Below are 21,387 nucleotides of genomic sequence, written 5' to 3'. Positions count from 1 at the left end.
CAATCATCATCAGGCATAAAAGAAATAGCAACAAAAATCTAACTAGAAAAAACTATAGACAGACATACAAGCAGACAGACATCACAACGGCACACAGAGAGAGGAGCAAGCTGACAACGCAGCACGGGCACGCAAGCCTGAAAATTAGGAGGCAGGCACACGAAAATTAAATAACCTAGTAAAATATCGAAATGTGATGTAATACAACACAGAGAGTCGGTTAACACACAATTAACGCATAGCCTGGTTGATTACGTGTTTCAAAATTTGCTAAGTTAGAATTTTAAGTGTGAGCAACAAAAATCTAACTAGTAAACTATAGACAGACATACAAGCAGACAGACATCACAACGGCACACAGAGAGAGGACACACATCGGCACAAAGAGAGGGGTCGTTTCTGTGACGGTCCCTTAAATATAGAGAGGGGGGGGGTGGGGACGGGGAGAGGGAGAGGGCGGAGAGAATCAAGCATATCAAAGACTGCACGCCAACGTACCCTATTGTAAGTAAACTGACAACGCGGCACGGGAGCGCAAGCCTGAAAATTAGGAGACAGGCACAACGAAAATTAAATAACCTAATTTTCATTGTGCCTGTCTCCTAATGACATGACGTCATTTACATAGCAGGCAAGTGACGTCAGCGACAACAGGGACCCTGTTGCCGTCACAAGTAACCCGGATGTTGCGCCGTGACATCATCCGCGGGGCTCTCGCGCGACCCGGAAGCCGCGTGGTGACGTCACGCTAACCCGGACGCGGTCGCTCCCGTCTCGTTCCGCGCTCCGTCTCCCGTCGCTCGCCCCGTCCCCGTCCCCCGCCGCCTCCTCCTCCTCGCGACGTCTCCCCGCACCGCGTCGCCCCTCCGCTACTCGCGTCGCGCCGCGCCGCGCGCCTCGAGCACCGCGCGGGCTCTGGACGCGCCTTGCAGTTGCCGCCGCAGGCCGCAGGGCCCCGGGTCTTTGTCTCCAGCAGAGGCGCCATTGCGCGGCGACCCGACGCGGCGCCAGCCCCACTCGCAGCTCCGGGCCGGCCACCCCAACGCCTTAACGCCGCCTCCTCCACTCGCAGCCGACGACTGCTACACCACGCGACGGCAATCATCCCGCTGTGAGCACATCGCGACAGACACCCCACTGCCACCAACCCCGCGACATCCACACCACCGCTACAACCAGCCCGCTTTCACAGTCCCAATCCAAATACCCCGCGACCGCTACCGCACGACCACCACCCGGCTACAACCACCTCGCCACATACACCCCCCACCACTACAACCACCACTTCGCTACCACCACCCGGTACATTCACACCACTTCTCGTGATGCTGCTGCCCGTGCTAATTCCCCCCCCCCCACCCCACTGACGGAACGCACCCATATCCAATATTCTCTCCGGTGTGTTGTGAGTCTTTATACATGTTTAACATACTTTGGCGTCAGGGTTTCTGAGCATTAGTCTGTAATGTTGGCAGGTATGATGGCGTGGGAATGTGAAGTGTCTGCATTAGTTTGTGCATAGCTGGTGTAGTAATAGGTTTGGTTTGAGTGATGGGGATTCGTTTTAGTGTCATGGGGGAGTTGGGCTTGAGTCATGTGGCTTGTTTGGGTGGTGTGGCAGTAAGTGGCTCTTTAGCAGCTGATGGTGGATGGTGTCTGGAGGTTCCGCTGTGGTCTTCCGACCTGTCTTATAGGAACTTGAGCTGGACGCGAACTCCTCTTGGCCTTCACGGTGGCACAACCATCCCACCTCAGGTCACTGTGCCACCAGGGCGGCTGTGGCTGCACTCAGTACAGGGGGAGGTGCTGCTCTCGGTGGCTTATCGCTAAGTCTACCCGGTATTTGCCGCGATCAGCATAAATCTGCGGAGTGTTGCCATATGTGATTGCTGGCAGGTTTGAGTGTGAAGTAATAATACTTTTTACTGAATCCCAGGGCGTTTTAGGAAGGTCCTGCATTGGGATGTCGGAAAGTGTTGTGCTGGTGAGTGGTGCTTTCTGAGTTTTGTGTTGATGTGTGATTGTTGCTTTGGTGGAGTGATGAGTGGAGCTGTGGAGTCGTCCAGCGGTCTACCCGTGCGTAGGTGGCATTGTCAGAAATGTCCTAAACCTTGATACTGGCATCGCACACTGTACGCAGGAGAGTCAGGGGCAAGGCAGTCCAAACTTTAGCACCTTTATTTCAGACATGCTGACAACGGAGGTTTCCTAGTCGCAGGGTGGGGCTGATCGCGCACGCGGAGAACCTGAACTGAGATGAGCGGATCGCTGTAAGTGTACAATTGTCTGTGGCGGCGTGGAACGAGGGACATTTCCACCCTGCCCAGAGAGTCAACGCAATGTGGCTCCTAAACACTGCCTGGGACTAGGGGAGTTTACACTTGAATTGAATTATGTTATTCAGTAAAATAAACACCATATTCTTAAGTTTTTTAAACACCAATTCATTTTTTTTCAGCATTTATTCTTCATCCCGTCCTAACGTTGGCCATTGTTTGACAGATATTCATGGCAAGTTTATATGGAGTAGGCATAGCTATTTTTAAAATTAACATGGGCTAATTTTTCATTTGTAGTATAGATTTTGGTTTGCAAAATGTGCTGACATGAGTTTTCAAAACGTAGTTTGGCACTGTTCCGCATCAGTCCAGTGAAGTTGGAACAGCGGCTGGGGTTGCGCTGGTTGTGTTGTCGAGGCGATGCTGCCTGCAGTGGATGGGAGAATCCCTGCATTGGGAGTTTGCATACAGGGACCTGGGCACGGACGAGGCTCGTGTCTGCTCGGTGCCATTCAGGAGCCACCAGAGGCTTTGTGCCGTGCGCGTTGGAGCACAAGCCCAGGCGGCTACATAAGTTAATTGGTTCTTTACCCTTCTATCTGTTGCCAGATAGAAGGGTAAAGAACCAATTATCATATTTTTACTGGCAAATGAGGTTCCCATAGTGTAGACGGCTACATAAGTGTTTATTTAAACAAACGTACTCGTTCCTGTACATGTTTTAATGTGATTGATGCACCGTATCACATTTTTCTGCATTAACCAAACCAACTATTCAGTAAAGTTCGGGCCAAAGTGAACCAGAGCATAAAAAAGAGGCTGGAGGTAGTATGAGCAAAAGTAGAGTAAAACAAATCCTATCACCTACTGTATGCCTTACAAATGGGCCACCCATTGTGACAGGTTTTGTGGAAAAAAAATGGAGTGTGTTAGCAAGAGGCTTGTGCACATTGATTTTGCCTTCTAAAAATGGCAGCACTGCCTTGTGGAATTTGCTGTGATCAGTAATAAGCATTATTTCACTTAGCCGAGCGAGTGTGGTTGGTATCGACAGTGCTGCGTGGCTCAGCAGCACTGTGCCCCATGCCTGTGGCGTTGGTGCGATTCTGTTATGCTGTTCTCACCGATGCCCCCCCCCCTCTCTCCATACTGCAGATTGAGCGAGGAGGCAGCGTTGTTACGATGGCGTCGGCATCGGCGATTGACCCGCGCATGAACTTTGGCGCTTGGCTCACGGCTCACGGCATGAGCGCCAAAATTGCGCGCGCCATGAGCAAAGAGCTGGGTATCAGCGACTACAACACGCTACTGGCTTGCGCCGAGCACCCCCACGTGCGCATTGAGCTGTTCGCCGTGGCCAAGGCGCGCCTCCCGTTTGCGTTCTACGCCGTGCTTCGCCGCGTCATCGAGGGCGTCTCCATCAAGCGCCCCAAGGGCGGCGACGCCGGCGCCGAGGGCACGAGTCGCTCGCTCCTGGAGACCATCGTGGTGGTGTTAAACAGCCTCAGCCAGGAGCTCTTTCAGTCGGCGCAGCGATTCTGCTCGCTCGACCCCGCGCTCTATGCCAACGCACTTGCCGCAGCCTCGGCCGACGGCCCCGCTGGAGAGAGCAGCCCCTGTCAGCGGCATCAGCACGCGGACACGGGTAACGCGGCGCCAGGGAGCACAGCGTCAACACCGTTCGCCCACACAGCACCAGCGTCTCAAAGTAACATCTCGCACAGCACCAGCAACTCACACAATGCTGGCTTCTCACGTCACGGTGCCCGTGCAATATCCAGTACAGCTCTACCATATGAGCGTCCATGTGGAGCATCTCGCTCACACAAGGAGCAAACAAATTGGAGACCGTAGCGATGTGTGTAGGCAGTGATGTGCCCTGTGACCTCATATTTTACAAGTAGACTGCCTGTAATTTGTACATCTGTATATGACGAGAACACCTATGGCAACATAAATATTATTGCAGGCTGGAAACAAAGGGTGGCAGGATGGTGCAGTGCTAACACTTGCACCTCACAATAAGAAGGACCTCGGTTCCTAACTCGGGCACCTTTCTGTGCGGAGTTGGTAAGCTCTTTCTCTGTGCTGCACTGGTGCCAGGTTCTCTAGTTTCCTCCCATAGCTAAAAAACATCGTAACTGGTTTTGAACAAGCATCCTAACCTGCAAAATGACTGTCTTGGCAGGGACTCTCCTGAGAAAAAGAGACTGTGGGACTCAGTGAGTCTTTCCTGGGTAAACAAACGTTTATAGAATTAACAACGCACAAAGGTGTGCAGCATTGCATGTACAAAAGCCCTCAGCCATATTCGAACCACCAGCTCAAAGAACTGAATGCATGGCCATTTCTTCATTGAGACCACCAACTCAAAGAGTTGAGAAAAGGTGGCCATTTCAACAGACAGCAGTGAAACAGACACGGCTGTACACTGGTATCAGTACAGTTCAGTCGTCAATGTTTACTGCTACCATGTGTCTCTTGGCCAATACGATGTAGAGAGGACTACTTCTTTCAGCAGATTTACAGAGGGATTTTCACGTATTGTACACGTTTATTCCTGCGTGTGAATGTTCCGCGTTATACATTTATACACGTGTATGTATCCCCCCACCACCATCGTGTGTGTGTAGGTGCTCGCACGGAGGAGTCTGGGCGCGATTCCCTTCCACTGGACGGGAACCACTTCTCGGCGGAGACCCCGGGGGTGGCGCCGCATTTCTCGGAGAACCGGCACCTGGAGAAACGTGAGGGCCACGGAGCCGCGGAGGGCGGAGTGGAGTCGGGGGGCGTGTACGGGCAGCCCGGCGGTGCGCAGGCCGGCGCGCAATCCTCTTGCGACAAGGAGTTTGGCACGTCGCCCGGCGGGGGCGGCAGCGCCCACCTGTTGGCGTCGGTGCGCGCGGCGGCGGCCGGGGCCTCGGTGAAGCCGTACCGGCCTGTGCAGTGCCAGGAGTGCGGCCAGGGCTTCGCACACAAGTCGCACCTGCTGATCCACCAGAGAACGCACACAGGCGAGAAGCCGTACGGCTGCGAGGAGTGCGGCAAGACGTTCGCGCACTCCTACAACCTGGCGCGCCACCGCCGCACGCACACGGGCGAAAAGCCCTTCAAGTGCGACGTGTGCGGCCGCGGATTCACGCAGTCGGGCCATCTCTCGAAGCACAAGCGCAAGCATGTGGACAAGCAGGTGGGCGAGGTGTACGCGGGCATCGGCTTCTCCCACCTCAGCAGCCTCATCCAGCACAACGCGCCGCACACCAGCTCGCTGCCATATTACCGCTAGCTCTCCGCGTGCATCTTACCTGAACAGGAGGGGCAGGTGCATGCGAGCTCACGGATTCTGGCTTATGGACGCCTCTTTGGCAGCCGACGTCGCCGCTGGACGCTCGTGGGGTCCACGCTGTGCGCGCTTCGTTCCGAACGGGCGTCGGGGGGGATGTGCTGGGCGTGCGGAAGGGACCTGCTGCGTGTGGGCGTCGGGGATTGCCAGCGTCAGGTTGTGTTTTGGACTCGCGCGGTGATGAGTATTGACGTTGGGACCTGTGCTCGCGTGCCCTGGTCGCCCAGGCTTCCCTTCGCCGAGCACCCGGCCCGGAGACCACCCTGGCTCCAGGATCCCCGAACAGGTGATCGGGACCGATGAGGGGCAGCTCTTAATCCGAGACGTTCACGCCAAGACCTCACCAAAGTGAACCCAATGCTGCTGTATATACCACACCCCATTACTTACGTAGCCGATAAAAAAGTACTGTCTATAACGTACATATATATTTACGCCTTCCGATGGAGGTCTAGTGTGTTTTATAGTTAAGCATAAGTTGCTGTAGCTGCAAGGTGTTGAGTGTGCTGTGAGCTCGTGGCTGTGTGTGGGCCAGTGAGAGATGTGTATTACATGTAAAGATAATACACAAAAATGGGCGAGGGGGATGATTACAACCGTAAAGAAATTGAGGAAATGGTGTTGGAACCCAGCCGGTGTCATTTTGCATTGTAACCAACTTCACGTCCTGGTGTTGGACCTCTTTAACCACTTCTAGTGGCTGGCACTTGTATTGTTTTGGCGCCATCGTTGCGGGTTTGGCGAGTGTCCTGCGAGTGATGATTTTTCCCAAGGCGCGGCACATGGAGGGACGCCTGCGTCGCGTGTCGCTGCTCGAGACAGAAATGACCTCGGATGTCTCTTCGAGGTGCGACGGAGCCTGGCTCTCCGGAGCCTTATTCCTACAGCAGGCCTGCGACTCCCTCTCGATCCAGCCACTTCGCATTTACTAAAAGCGCTTCCAGAGTGCAACGTGAAGCACTTTGTTGATGTCACTCAGGCTCTCATGCACAGACTGCCTGAGCTGGTGAGTGTGGAGAGCCGGACGGCCGGGCTTCCTGTCCGGAGTCGACCGTGCAGAAACTCTTTGTCAGCTTTGTGGGGACGGGTGGTTCGTGTGTAGAGCAGCCAGGCGTGTATTCACGTACATTCTCACTCCCGACGCTTGCCTGTTTCCCTTCAAACACTGCTGCTGCTTTCTCCGTGGGTGCCTGGGGTGCGCGTACCCTGCGATGGTGGCATGGCAGCGTTTTTTGGCGAATCAAGAATGGCAGCCGTTGAGTTCCTATCCCTCAAAGCGTTCCAGACACATCAATCAGTGTTAGTGATGAGCTCCTGTAAAACTGCGTTGTTTCATGTTCTCGGGTTTTCAGCACCGTGCATAAGTGGGAAAGACAGCTGCGGGTCACATCAGTTATCCTGGGTGCATTCCCTCTCCCAGCGCGATGGAATTGCAGCTGCGGTGACGCATGAGTACCTGTGGACCCTCGCCAGACAAACGCTCACCTTGAGCTGAACTCTGGGAAGAAACCCTATTTCTGTAGGGTCCAGTCGAGGCAGGTTCATTGTGCCTCCTGTCCGATTTCTGAGAGCCGTTATGCCGCGACTGTGGTTGCTCCAGTTGTGAAGCACTCACTGCGCTGGAGGGGCGGACAGGCTCTCGTGAGAGGCAGATGTTCCTACCAATACTGGATTGCAGTATAAGCAAGTTGTGCTGCCAACTGATTATTTCAGTGAGTAATATGGTTCACAGCAGAAGAATGGAATGTGCATACCCAGATGGGAGCCCCTTACAATGGGCCAAGTGGAGAGCCGGAGCAAGGCTTGCAAGACCTCGAGGGAGGGGATTGTGGTTCTGCCCTCGGCTCTGCACAGGAGTGGGCACAGCTGAGCGTATGACTTGACGGCACTGCCCACTAGCTGCACCACACGCTGCATCAGATATGCTGAGCTGGGAGTGAAGAGCCCCACTGGAATAGAATAATATTCAGTATTCAATTGTTTTTTAAATTCCACCAACTGTTCGTCACTTCAGCTTAACCACATTACCTCGTATGGGTATAGCACCCCCCTTGGGTCGTTATTTATAAACCCCATACGGGCACCTTCATTTTTTTTGTTAATAGATTTTAGGAGTGCATAATGGTTGCATGAACCTTTCTAACGTTAATTTGAATTTCATATCTTGCGTTGCAACTTTTAACCACGAGGCTGCCACCACAGCGTGTAAGGGCACTGCAGCTGCTGCTCCACCACCATTGTGGGTTTTATGTGAGGGTGGAGGGTGGCCTGCACACCATGGTGCGTTCCCCTCCAGCGCCCTGTGCGTGCGTTGAGGGAGCAGCTGATGGGAGGCTGAATTCCATCACTATAGAGGCTAATCCAGTGCAAGTTCTGTGACATCAGCTTATAATGATGTTTGCACAGACAACAGTATAATTTTGTTTTATGTAGCTTATTAAAGGTGTATTATGATGTATTATACAATTTGGTTTTTCAGTATAATGCGAAGAGACAGATATTAAGATGCGGTGACATGTATGGTTTTGAGTAACGACTGTGCCCGGGCACCTCTCGACACGACGTGAGCTGTACCAGGCTTGCTCTGCTGTGCATGATGGTGCTGTTTGGTGTCTGTGATGTGTCCAGATGCCGGCAGCACAGTTTGGTTTCTTGCGATATTAAATTACAAAATGAGAGAGGCGTCTCGCTGGATGTGTGGTGATCACAATAACTAATGTAGGGCTTTTAAAATTAGGTAAACGGATGTCAAGTCAGCAGGACATGTCACCCTGACATGTACTGGGACCATGAGCTGGAATTCACCAGGCTGTCTGCCCACCGGATCGTATCGCTGCTTACACTTTGGCACCTCCAGAACGCAGAGCCTGCACACTGCTGCTCGCCCCTGCATAATGGGGTGCACGCATGCCTCGCAATTCAAGTCAATTATAAAAAACAAACTGATGAGGGTGTTTTAGTGAGTGAGTAAAGATGCTTCTATTTACCCAGTGTCGGTGCTATGTAAGTAAAACATGTTGCAGGTTTTCGTTTGATGCCTTACGATTTTAAACAAATATATGGTGGCATCGTTCCACATGAGAAGAGCTGCAGACTTGTCTTCTGATGTAAATTCAAAGCTGCTGCATGGAAACATGAATTGTGGCAATATTGCAAAATGAAATTGCCGCGATAACATTGAGGTTTTGGTCGGCAGCCATGTCGCATTTAAGCACCTGCCATTGTACATTTAAGTGTGGGAACAATTCTTTGGGTATCCCCATGGCTTTATTCTTTGGTTCTTTCGGTAAAGTCATGTAGATAGAAAAATAATAAAGTGAATTCAAAAAACCACGACGTTTCGATCGCAACACAAGCGGTCGACCGCTTGTGTTGCGATTGAAACGTAGTTTTTTGTTTTCTTTGAACCCATCTACGTGTCTACCGAAACCAACGAATATGAATTCCTGCAGTCACGAAAGTTAAGTCTAAATGTATCCCCATGGCTAGTTTAACATTTTCAAAGGTGTCTCCACTGGTTACCAAGTGTTTAGAGAAGGCTGTAAAGCGAAGAGTATTTGTGTTTTCCATGAATGATCAGATTCCGACATCATTCCCACATGAAGGCAACGCATTTGTTATCAAATTGATGACAGTTCGGTTTTGCCATGGGTCATAGTTGCGTGATGGATGGAGCACTTCATGTAAATGTTTAGGATGCTGCGACTCCACATCAGATCTACGTAATTACATGTTTGGGGCATGCAGCAGGTTCAGGTGCCAGCAAACTTGAGTCTCCAGTTATTAAGTTGCGACTTGGGGCTGAAATGCGTTGTGAGCGCCGTGGATTGAGGGATGGAGTGGAGCCCCTTGGCAATGAACACGCGGGTGGGGGGGGGGGGACCCTGAGGGTGGCCACAGGGATTCGTGCCTCAGCACGAAGCACCTGGGTCTGCGTGTTTCCTCCCTTGTTCTCCCATAAACAACAACCAGTCATTGGTCTTCGCCAAATGTTTAATGTAGTAGAGACCCTCTCGGGGAACCCATGGAGAGACCCGCCGAGGCTTTCCTGTTAAGTCAACAGCCGTGCGCTCTGGATCATCCGGGACGCAGCCCTAATAAGCTAGCCCCTCGTGATTTATGAAATAAGCTTTCAAACACCGTCGTAAAGACGCACTTGTACAGGTCGATTACAATAAGCTGGCGACGGGCATGAAGCTCAATAGACACGACCGAGTAGACGCGGGTGCAAGTCGCGCCGGGAGCATGAGCATGGAAGTTTAACGCGGGACGAGCGGGATATCGGTGCTGCTCCTGAACATTGAATAACCATTGGAATTTAAAACAAACGCCGACCATTAACAAAGGACGAACATTGCCACCGAAGCCGTTCAGAACAACAACAAGGCACCTCACGGAACTAACCCTCTGTACGTCGACACGTCCATCAGTGCTCGAGACTCCGAAGTTTGCTTTCCCTCTGCCGTGTTTTTGTTTGAGGAACCTTCGGTGGCCTTCAGGGGGTCCCATTCGTGCGGTGAATGCCGCGACTTGAGACGTGCACGGACGGGAACAGCCTCGTCGGCGACTACCGCGAGCGGGCGAAGCTGAGCGCCGCTGAACTTAACAAGATGGCGGGAGCGGAGACTTCCGTGCGCTGGGCCCCGGGTTGGTGGCATCACGCGTCGGCGATTACGTCACGCGTAGATGACGTCACACTTGCGCTGTCGTCGGTTCGGGCGGGGAGGCGGCGATGACGTCATCGCGCGATAGCGCGGGCAGGAAGCGGAGCGCGGACACACCGAGGAGCAGCAGCGGAGCGCGGCCACCGTCGCTGAGCAGCAGCAGGAGGAGCAGCAGCAGCAGGAGCAGCAGGAGGAGCGGGGAGAGATGCTGCCCGTCACCGTGAACATCAAGCTGCCCGCGCGCTCGCTGCCCGGGGCGCTGCACGCCAACAACCGCCTCGCCGCGGACTGGTAAGTGAGTGAGTGGGCGAGTGGGTGAGTGAGTGAGCGGGTGAGCGAGCGGGCGAGCGAGCGGGTGAGTGTGTGGGTGAGTGAGTGAGTGGGTGAGCGGGCGAGTGAGTGAGTGAGTGGGTGAGCGGGCGAGCGGGCGAGCGAGTGAGTGGGTGAGCGAGTGAGCGGGTGAGTGAGCGAGTGAGTGAGTGAGTGGGTGAGCGGGCGAGCGGGCGAGCGAGTGAGTGGGTGAGCGAGTGAGCGAGTGAGTGAGCGGGTGAGCGAGCGAGTGAGTGGGTGAGCGTGGCGAGGCGGGCGGCCTTCGTTCTCCTGAGCGGCGCCGTCGACGTCGTCGCTTCTTTTTCGCTTTAACTCGTGACGTCACGCCGCCTTGGCGACGTTACAATCGTTTGCGCCACGCGGTGACACGTCGAACGATATCGAACGAGTTTGGTGACACTGCGTGGGGTCGTGGTGCACAAGCTCCTAGGTCGACTGAGCCTCAAATGAGTAGCTGGTGCGGTGTGTACACATCATCACTGGGGGAGACAAAGGCGACCGGGCGTGGTGTTGGCCACCCCCCCCCCTCGTGTGCCGTACCCATCTTCACAGGTGCTCGCAACAGCACGTGCCTCAAAATCATAGCGGGGGATCTTTGTCTTTGCACAAGCTCCAGTTTGACAGCAGAGGTCCCACTCCCAATCAGTCTGACGGCATCTTTTCTTCGGCTATGTAACGAACGCTGCTGTGTGGACGCTACCTGGTCTGTCGCTCCACACGAAGCTTCGGTTCTTCTTATCCTCAGTTATGCTCTCCCCTTTTCTATGCTTGCAAAACGTGGACCCCTGTAAGCCAACATCTGCGCCAGTTAGAAACATTCAGGCATGTCTGCCTACGCTCCACCCAGGGTTTAACCAGGCTGGATTGGAAGATCTGGACACAGTCCCACCAATGAGATATTCTTTTAGTTAAGGCTGCATCGGATAGAGGGAGCTCAACGGGCACGCACGGGCTAGAAAAGAAATGGGCTGATGTGGAGCTGAGTGGCCTTGCCAATGACTGCTACCGGCGGTGTCAAGATCAGCCTCTGGAGGAGGCTCGTGAAGGACGCTACTGGGAAGTTGGAGGCAGTCGCCCTCCAACTGCAACGGAGGGCAGAGGAGCGACGCTCACAACAACGAGCGGAGGGCCGTGCGGCAAGTTGGCACAGTCGGGGGCACAGGTGGTGCATCTGCCAGTCATCTCAGTCAGTCGACCCGTGTAAAAATGGGTCTGTCGCATGACCTGCCAGCTAGCCTTCGACACTTCACGTGGCCTGGCACAACCACTGTGGAGACGTCACCGCCACTTCCTGGAGAATGGCGGTTGTTGCACAATCTCAAATAATACAAACACATGTTCGTCAATAGTGCTTTCATTAACCTAATTGACCCGGTTACACTATGAAGAGGTTTCATTGCCCGAAACGTCACCTATTATATATTTTACATTCAGTATGAAGGGGGGCGGGGGAGGGCACGTGGAGTGGGGGTAAGGATGAGAGGAGGTGGAGGGGGTTGGGGGAGATAAAGCAAGCAGCTCCCCATCATATTACAAGGTGGTGCAATCATAAACACATCTCAGCTGCTGCCCGGGCTGACCAGCAAGAGTTTAAAGCTTCATTATTAAGAAATAATTATAGCCGGTCTAGAACAGTGACGTCACGAGCACACTACTGAAAGACATCTGAGTCATAAAGTGTCAAGCTCGTGTCGAAGAGTGCACACCACGGGTGAGGTGAGGGTCTCCGTTGGGAGTTGGGGTGATTATTAATACCCCATGGACACGTGGGAGCGCGGAGGCAAGAGTAAGCACGCAGACGGAGCTCCACGTTGATGCAAATGTCTCATGAATGGCCAAGGAGTCGGGGGGGGCTCTTTCCTCTGCCCTGCGGTGCGACACACGTCACCATCTGCCACTGCAGCCCGGGCAAGTCATGCTCAGTGTTGGCCACTTAAGACACCTCCAGTGGCCATCGGCGAAATGTGGAGAAATCCTGGCTGCCTTCACTGAGTCCAGTGATAGGACAAACTGGTTAGCAATGGAATAACATGACAATAATGACAGTAATGACAGTGTTGATGTTCGTGTTAATTTGAGTGATGTTGATGATGGCGGTGGAGGCGCTCATGAGGATAGGATAGGGATTTCCATGAATTGATCGCTTTAATGCCACGGCATCTCAAAGCGAATTACATATACACAGGAAATCCACAACAACACATCAGGGCCACAATTGGGAAAAGTCAGTGGGGAAGAAAAAGAGAAGAGACATCAAGGATCAATAGCAGAGGGGCACGACTGACGCAGGGACACACAGCAACCCGCGCATGCACAGGAGGGCAACAGACGGCCACCTCGGGGGACAAACGACGGCCAGATCGGGTCAACCATTCCAACACTTACCACCACTACGCACTGCCATTATCTCAACACCCCACTCAACCAACCACCACCAACCACATCAAACTCAACTACCAACACCAACTAAAATGCATGCAACCACCAGCACGCACTGACACCATCTCGACACCCCATTCAACTGACAAGCACCACCATCCATAGCCCACCAACTAAATCACTACACCAACCAAACGGTCCCTAAAGCAGCAGTGCTGTGGTGACCAGGCCCTTCACTGCTTCACTGTGTCGTGGCAGGGCCCCAGTGTGTAGTATCGGCAAGGCCCCGAGAGGGAGACGAGGGCACCTGGTCAGGAAAAGGCCAGGAGGTGAGCAAGCGGAGTAGGCTAATGCAGGGACAAAATGTAGACAAGAGTTACACAATAAACAACAATAAATCAACAATGAATAGAATTAAATGCATTCAATATGCATTTGTTCTCGGAAGTATTTAGCGATAATAACGGTAGTGCTCACGCCGGGCACACTTGAAGCAGTCCATCCGTAGGTTGTACAGGATCGAGATGAGTTTGTGTGTGTTGATCTTTCCCCCTGTGAGTTCCTGATGTGCGGCCACTCGCTGGAGCGGACGCAGATTCCGGCCCCAGTGGAGCGTGACCTGAGTGGTGCTCGTTGGCTTGTGTAGGGGATGGCAGGGCTTGCTGGCATACGGATGCCATTCGCTGGTCATGGTGGTGGATCCTCGCACGGCCCAGACAATCCAGGCCCTGGACAAACACAAGGCAACTGTCGTCAAGGTAACTCCCTACCACGAAGCTCACACTCGCAGAAACAAACCCAGCCCCAATCCGAACCCACAGCCTGCCCCCATCGCCCCGAGTGGTGCTGTCCGTGGATGGCACTGTGGATGCGTGGCGGGTGCTGTGTGTGTGTGTGCACTGTGTACGTGTGACATTGTGTACGTGTGGCGGGTGCTGTGTGTGTGGCACTGTGTACGTGTGACACTGTGTACGTGTGGCGCTGCGTACGCGTAGAGCAGTGTACATGTGGCACTGCGAACGTGTAGTGCAGTGTACATGGGTCGCTGTGTACGTGTGGCGCTGTGAGTGGCTGGCGCTGTGCCCGCTGCAGGTGAAATGGGCTCGGGAGAACTACCACCACGATGCGTGCGCCCCCTACTCCGCCCGCTTGGCCTCGGGGGACGCGAGCGGCAAAATCGTGGTGTGGGACGTGGCCGCGGGCGGAGCGCGCTGCGAGATCCAGGAGTACACGAAGCCTGTGCAGGGTATGCATAGGCAGACAGATATCTCCCATATATCCTTGAATAGACTGTTGGGGCAAGTGCTGTTCGCGAGCACTTATGAAAGCACCAAGTACTAGGAGAGGCCCGGGACCAGTTTAAATAATCGTCACTGGTTTTGACCGTGAGCGAGAATCAAACTCGGGTCACTGGGTTCGTAGCGCAGTGGGCTAATATCTGCACTGCCACACATACAGGCACGCACGCACGCGCACACGGAGAGATCTTCTATTTACCTTTGTGAACTCAGGGGAAAGTGCTGTGAGCAAGCACCTGTAAAGAATGGTGAGGCGAACATGAGAACGATGTGGTGCACACCACACCTGGCCGGCTCTGCTGTTCCTATGCTTGCGTGCTAATGCCACACCAAGTCCTCGGTTTAGGCTGGGTAGGCCAAGGCTAAACCAACGCGGACATCGTTTGACATTAGATGCCACCTGCCACTGCTTCCAGTCAAATCTGAGTTGCTGGAATTGCACTGTGCACAAAACACAAGCTTACCTCTCCACCGCTCTGCACTACACACACGCGCTTGCGTCTTGTAGGGAGTGATGTGGTGTTGATTCATTGACCACCATGGATTCCATTCCTGACCATGCACAACATCTGTGGTATCTGAACCTATCCCGAGCATGACTTGGTTGACACGGCATTAAATGAGTTTGCGTGTATGTTGAACTTCTTTCGCACTGTTCGTCGCCATCCATGCTAATCAGAGGTGCGGGGGAAGGACAACAAACTAAACACAAAAATTACTTCTAAAGAAATTAGTAACTAGTGTGGCGTGCGAACGCTGTCTTTGGGAAGATAATGGTGACTGGGCATTGTTCCGGCTATACCGCTGGGCTGCCCATCTTTTAAAAGATGCTCACCAAACAACATTTTCCTTTGGAGCAGTGGTTCCCAACATTCCTGCTGTACCCGCAGACCTTCTGTCAACTTTGAAAAAATATTCGATGACCTCCACCATGCACCGATAACATAATTCCCGTCGTTTTGTGAAAAACATGAAAGTGCAGTTTCGTAGAAAACTTCTCACGGCCAGTGGTCCACGGACCGTGGGCGGAGAACTGTCGCTGTACGGCCTGCAAGGCCGAACAGGAATCGCCTTGTCGTTTGTGACTCTCACATGGTCGGGTGGCGGTGCTGCGGGGCCCTCCCTACAGACATGCAGTGGCTGTGGAGCCAGGACGCCAGCCTGGACCTGCTTCTCGCCGTGCATCCCCCGAACTTGCTGGTGCTGTGGAACGCAGACACGGGCACCAAGCTGTGGAAGAAGAGCTATGCGGAGAACATCATCTCCTTCTCCTGCGACCCCTTTGATCCCTCCAGCCTCGCCCGTCCGTGCCACCTGCTGCTCCCACATGCATTCCCGTTCTCAGATACCCACTTTATCAGTAGCTCACCCTCTCAGAAACTCACCAAGCTCTCAGAAACTTTCACACACTCAGAAATTCACCTCCACTCTCAAAAACCCACCCACTATCATGAACTCACCCATTCTTTCCAAAACTGACTCTCAGAAACTGATACATTCTCTTGGCAGCTGTGTGTGTGTTTGCAGTTTTGACGAGCGAGGGCACGGTGTGTGTGTGTGTGCAATGTTCACGAGCGAGGGCACGGTGTGTGTGTGTTGTGTTGATGAGCGGTAGTGTAACAACGCGCTGCGCTACGAAGCTGGCGACCCGGGTTCGATTCTCGCTCACGGCCAACACCAGTGACGATTATCTGAACCGGTTCTGGGCCTTCACTAGGTCGACTCAGCCTCAAATGAGTATCTGGTGTTTTGTGTAAACATTGCCACTAGGGAGACAAAGGTGGCCGGGCGTGGTTATGGCTACCCACCCTCTCGTTTGCTGTGCCGGCCTTCATATGTGCTCACTAACAACAGTGTTACAGGCTATACGGGGGATCTTTGTCTTTGACGAGCGAGAGCACGGTGTGTGTATGTGCGGTGCTGACGAGCGAGGGCACTGTGTGTGTGCAGTGCTGACGAGCGAGGGCATGGTGTTCGTGCACGACTTCTCCCCATCGAGGCCGCCCCCGAGCGCAGGCAGGAAGGTTTACATCTCCAGCCCCAGCTCAAGCCCCGCCGGTGCCGCCGCGGCAGCGGGGCGCGCTCCCACGGGCGCCCGGCGAGCGCTCAACCGTGTCAAGACGCTGATCACTGACGAGAAGCCGAGGTGTGAGCAGCCCCTAATATACAGGAGGTCGTGGGTTCGATCCCGACCCTGACGCCTGTATATTTGGAGTTTGCATGTTCTCTCTGCCCGTGTCATGTGTATTTTTCTCTGAGTCCTCCGGTTTTCCCCTCCACATTCAGAAACATGCATTCAGAGTATTTGGCTGTAATACATTTTGACGTGATAAGCCACTTCGTTTGTGGCCAGGTCACTTTTGAAAAAGAGTTTTTTCAATCAGTGGGCCTTACCTGGTAATTATTTTTTAGTTTCAATCATAATATAAAAAAAATTATTCTTCATTCCTATCGTGAATGAACCTAGACTCAAACCTCTCCTGTGTGAATTTAACACGCGAGTACTTTCGCAAACAATGTTGTTATTCGTAATAGATTTTTGGGTCCGATCGCGCAAGTGAAATGCTTTCCGTAAACCCTCCTACACCCGTCACAGCCAGTTAATAAAGTTGTGACGTCATCAAACGTCCCAACTCATTACTGCTTCGGCAGCACCACCGATGTGGTTGTTGGAGAGCGATCCACACACAACATTTAACAACCGGGTAGTCTAACGTTTTGCTGATAGTCATAACCAGCATTATCAGGCAGTTGCTCGAAATTTGAAAATCTCCTCCAGTCTTGGCCTTAGGTGGTGTGATGTCACCAATGTGCACCCACAAGGTGGCTCACTTCCCAACCTCATCATGGGACTACCCCTCCTGGTTGATGGCGACACGACCGAGTGCGTGAGAGTTCTGCTCCATCACAGCTGGAAGTTGGCCATATTTCTGAGAATACCAACTCGCCAAGCTTCAGAATCTGGTTCAATCACAGGCAGCAGCTTCTATTTTAACCCAGGATCTTAGCGAAGCCAGCTTCAGCGCTGCTACCTCCCGAGTCATCTGGCCTCCTCTGAAGTCAATAATTACACACCTGGGCCTTTTAGGTATTCAGCTTTGCTTCTGCACTCCCTACGACTTGTGTCATATACAAGTATCCACCTAGGGCCATAGCCGATCCTGTGTTAGCAGTGTATTTGATGAACATCAAGAAATGTGGAATTAAAAAGGAAAATCGATTAAAAGAGGGAACTGATTACATATATGCATTTTTCAAACACGGCAAGTGATATTAGTGGAGCAGAAAGAGAAATGCAGACGCACCGAAGATGAAGACCAGTGCCAGAGATCTGAACATCGGGCGGTGTGAGAAAGTGAACACAGCTGTATAGAAGCTGCACGGACGTTAAGTGCGCAAGCCTTCCACTCTTCACTTGTACTCAAAAGTGCATCATGGTGACATCACCACTACTCCGCGGGGAATGATGGTCGTTATAGTGTGGACGTGCCCCATATGTGTGTGCAGTGTGGAGCGGTAGTGTAGCGGTTAGCGCTATGCTGCGCTATGAACCCGGGTGACCCGGGTTCAAATGCTGCTCACGGCCAACACCAGTGACGATTATCTGAACTGGGCCTCCCCTAGGTTCACTCACCCTCAAATGAGTACCTGGTACGGTGTGTAAACATCGCCACCAGGGAGAAAAAGGCGGCCGGGCGTGGTGCCGGCCACCCACCTCCCTCGTGTGCCGCGCCGGCTTTATAGGTACGGGCTAACAGCACTTGCCCCAACTGTCTGATCAGGCTATTTGGGGGATCTTTGTCTTTGCAGTGTGGAGGGGGTGCTGCTCACAGAGTGCATCCAGATGTCGTACCTGCCCGCCCACCGCTCCCACATGCTGCTGCTGTACCCACGCGAGATCGTCATCCTCGACCTGGAGATCAGCCAGACAGTTGGCATCGTCGCCATCGAGCGCAGCGGCGTGCCCTTCCTGCAGGTGCTGTCTCGCGCGTGGGGGCCACTGCCGCCGTTTGTCGTTGACCTCGTTGACCTCATTGACCTCGTTGACCTCGTTGACCTCGCCCACCGCTGGCGGTGATATTGACGGTAGCGGTGGTCGTCCGACCGCCGCCGATGCCGGTCGCTGGCGGGTCTAGTGCGGTTGTAAGAGCGAGCGCGAGGGAGCGGCTGTCACCCTGTGGTGGGGAGCACCGTGAGCGCCGACCGTGGAGTGCAGCGCTGGGGTGGATGACGACTGATGATTCATGACAGCGGTGAATGATGATGATGAAATTAGATGAAGGTGATAGATCAAGAAGGAGGTTGATGAATTTTGATGCTATGGATGATGATAATGGATGAAGTAGGATAGATGTTCGTGTTGGGTGAATATATGGATGATCTAGAGATGTACATTACGAAGTTGCCAAGTATAGTCCACTGCTGCTGCCCCCATAGCTGAAAGGTTTCTGGTATTGTGCTGGGCCACTGCAAGACGCCACACTGCTTCACTTCCACCTTTTCATCTCTTATGCAATATACAGGAAAGGGGAACCACGTGGTAACTTGTACAGAATATGATGACAACCACTTTTGTAGATATTAGGATGATACCATGGGTTTGATCACGACCCTGATGATGCCTGCTGTATATTCAGAGTTTGCGTGTTCTCCCTGTGGTCATGTGGATTTTTCTCCAGGTCCTCCGGTATTTCCCTCCACATTCAGAAACATGCGTTTTGAGTATTTGGCTGCAATAAATGTTGACACGATAAGGCACTTTGTTGAGCGATAATTCGTGGCCAGGTCGCTTGTGAAAAAGAGCTGTACAGCTCAGTGGACCTTATCTGGTAAAATAAAAAAAGGATGCAGCGTAGCCGCCACGGCATCCCGGTTGGCAGTGTTGGCGGTGTTGGTGGTGTCGCATGTTACCCATGCCCCCTGCGGTGCGCGCGGTGCAGGTAATCCCGTGCCGCCAGCGCGATGCCCTCTTCTGTCTGCACGAGAACGGCTGCGCCACCCTGCGGGTGCGGCGCCCCAACCGCCCCAGCGTGCCCGTGCCGGCCCCCGCCGATGAGGCCGGTGCGTCTCTGCCGCCGCATCCAAAACCCCGCGCTCGCGCTCTCTCCCAGCGTGAGCCACACGCATGAGGGCACGGGTCGCGCGCGGAGTGGCGGCACACCGAGGCTGCGTGTTTATTTCCCGCCTCTATACTCTTATGCTGGTGGTTCGTCGGGATCACCAGTCGGGTTTCCATTCATCTCCTAAATCGCGCCGTTTTGATATTTCAATCGTCGTCGTCGTCGTTGTTGTTGCGCTTGTTCACCCAGGAAAGCCTCGCCGAGTTTCAAGACTGTTGTTCAGGAGGATCCTGCCACAATTTTCAGAGTAGGGGGCGATGTCGCGACTCGGTGTGATCCACGTTGAGTAATGTGCAGCTATTTTTTCAGCATTTGGGTGTTTAGCCGATACGAGTTACACTGAAGTTTTCTTTGGCTATGATAGGATAACCAGAGAAGCCGGAGGAATTCCATGCAGAACAACAGCGGGAGAACGTACAAACTCCACACAGAAGGCACCTGGTATAGAGATCCAGAACCCTTGCTGTGATGTGCAGGTGTTTCCACTGCGCCACCACCCTGCCACCCATTGCAGTATCGCGTTGCAGTGCAGTGTGATAGCAGCTGGGACATGGGCAGTGAGTGAGATTGGCTAGTGGGGATGTGAGATTTGCTAGTGGCACCATGTTGGTGTGTGTGTTTGGATGTGTGTGTGTTGGTGTCACTGTATTGATGTCACAGTGTGTGTGTATTATTGTGTCGCTGTGTGTGTATTGTGTCGCTGTGTGTGTATGTTCTGTTTCTGTGTGTGGGTGTTGTGTTGCTGTGTGAGTGTGTGTTGCATCACTATGTGTGAGTGTGTGTTGTGTCACTGTGTGTGTGTTGCATGTGGGGAGCGGTGGTGTAGCGGTTAGCGCGCTGCACTACAAACCCGGCGACCCGAGTTAAATTCCCGCTCATGGCAAACACCGGTGGCAATTATCTGAACCGGTCATGGGCCTCCCCTAGGTCGACTCAGCCTCAAATGAGTACCTGGTGAGGTGTGTAAATATCGCCACTGGGGAGACAAAGACGGCCGGGCGTGGTGCTGGCCACCCACCCCCTCGTGTGCTGTGCTGGCCTTCATAGGTGCTCGCTAACAGCACTTGTCCCAACAGTCTGTTAAGGCTTTCCTGGGGATCTTTGTCTTTGTGTGTTGCGTCGCTGTGTGTGTTGCGTCACTGTGCGTGCGTCCCTATGTGTATTGTGTCACTGTGTGTATTGTGTCACTGTGTGTATTGTGTCACTGTGTGTATTGTGTCATTGTGTTTGTGTGTGCGTCACTGTGTGTTGTATTGCTGTGTGTGCTGCGTCTCTGTGTGTGTATGGTGTACTGTGTGTGTGTCGCTGTGTGTATGGTGTACTGTGTGTGTGTCGCTGTGTATGTGGTGTACTGTGTGTGTGTGTGTTGCATCGCTGTGTGTGTGTGCGTCACTGTGTGGGTGTGTGGTGTACTGTGCGCGTCGCTGTGTGTGTGTGTGTTGCGTCGCTGTGCATTGTCACTGTGTGCGTTGTATCACTGTGTGTGTGTGTTGTGTCACTGTGTGTGTTTCGTCACTATGTGTTTTGCATTGCTGTGTGCATAGAGGTGGACTGTGTGTCTGCGGACGTGGTGTACGAGCTGCGCTGTCAGTCGGACTCGGTGCGCGTCACCAAGACGGTGCGCCCCATGGCGCTGGGCTGCTGCCCCGTGGGGGAGAATGCGGCGGCCATGCTGGTGAGCGACGGACGCCTGCTCGTGTGGGAGCTGCACGCCACACGCGGGTACGTGGGGGCGAGGGTACGCTGGGTGATGGTGCGTGGTGGCGAGGGTACGCTGGGTGATGGTGCGTGGGGGCAAGGGTGCGCTGGGTGATGGTGCGTGGGGGCGAGGGTACGCTGGGTGATGGTGCGTGGGGGCAAGGGTGCGCTGGGTGATGGTACGTGGGGGCAAGGGTGCGCTGGGTGATGGTATGTGGGGGCAAGGGTACGCTGGGTGATGGTACGTGGGAGCGAGGGTACGCTGGGTGATGGTAC

The 21,387-nt window shown here is 53.5% G+C and overlaps 2 protein-coding genes across 4 annotated transcripts in view; both read left to right on the top strand.

The window, feature by feature from the left end:
- Positions 1-605: 605 nt before the first annotated feature.
- Positions 606-5,565, top strand: LOC144931589 (uncharacterized). 2 transcript variants are annotated; one of them, XM_078855627.1, is made up of 3 exons: positions 606-1,111; positions 3,435-3,924; positions 4,913-5,565. In XM_078855627.1, the coding sequence occupies exons 2-3, from the start codon at positions 3,462-3,464 to the stop codon at positions 5,563-5,565; spliced, it is 1,116 nt and encodes a 371-aa protein (XP_078711753.1). In that variant the 5' UTR covers positions 606-1,111; positions 3,435-3,461. The 2 variants fall into 2 exon arrangements, with proteins under 2 accessions (XP_078711753.1, XP_078711752.1); XM_078855626.1 differs by having other exon boundaries at positions 3,435-3,987.
- Positions 5,566-10,325: 4,760 nt separating this feature from the next.
- WDR11 (WD repeat domain 11) overlaps positions 10,326-21,387 on the top strand; it is a 41,133-nt gene continuing 30,071 nt past the window's right edge. Inside the window, exons 1-8 of one of the 2 annotated variants that reach the window (XM_078855625.1) lie at positions 10,326-10,577; positions 13,642-13,753; positions 14,088-14,241; positions 15,423-15,596; positions 16,244-16,439; positions 18,104-18,269; positions 19,234-19,354; positions 20,958-21,135. In XM_078855625.1, the coding sequence (XP_078711751.1) occupies positions 10,492-10,577; positions 13,642-13,753; positions 14,088-14,241; positions 15,423-15,596; positions 16,244-16,439; positions 18,104-18,269; positions 19,234-19,354; positions 20,958-21,135 (1,187 nt within the window). In that variant the 5' untranslated portion in view covers positions 10,326-10,491. Of the gene's footprint in view, positions 10,578-13,641; positions 13,754-14,087; positions 14,242-15,422; positions 15,597-16,243; positions 16,440-18,103; positions 18,270-19,233; positions 19,406-20,957; positions 21,136-21,387 lie in introns of both variants that reach the window. The other variant, XM_078855624.1, reaches the window with a different exon arrangement.

Source organism: Lampetra fluviatilis, chromosome 4 (assembly GCF_964198595.1).
Source record: "Lampetra fluviatilis chromosome 4, kcLamFluv1.1, whole genome shotgun sequence".
Lineage (NCBI taxonomy): Eukaryota > Metazoa > Chordata > Hyperoartia > Petromyzontiformes > Petromyzontidae > Lampetra > Lampetra fluviatilis.
Note: the sequence above shows the minus strand (reverse complement) of the source record. Positions and strands in the feature narration are given on the sequence as shown.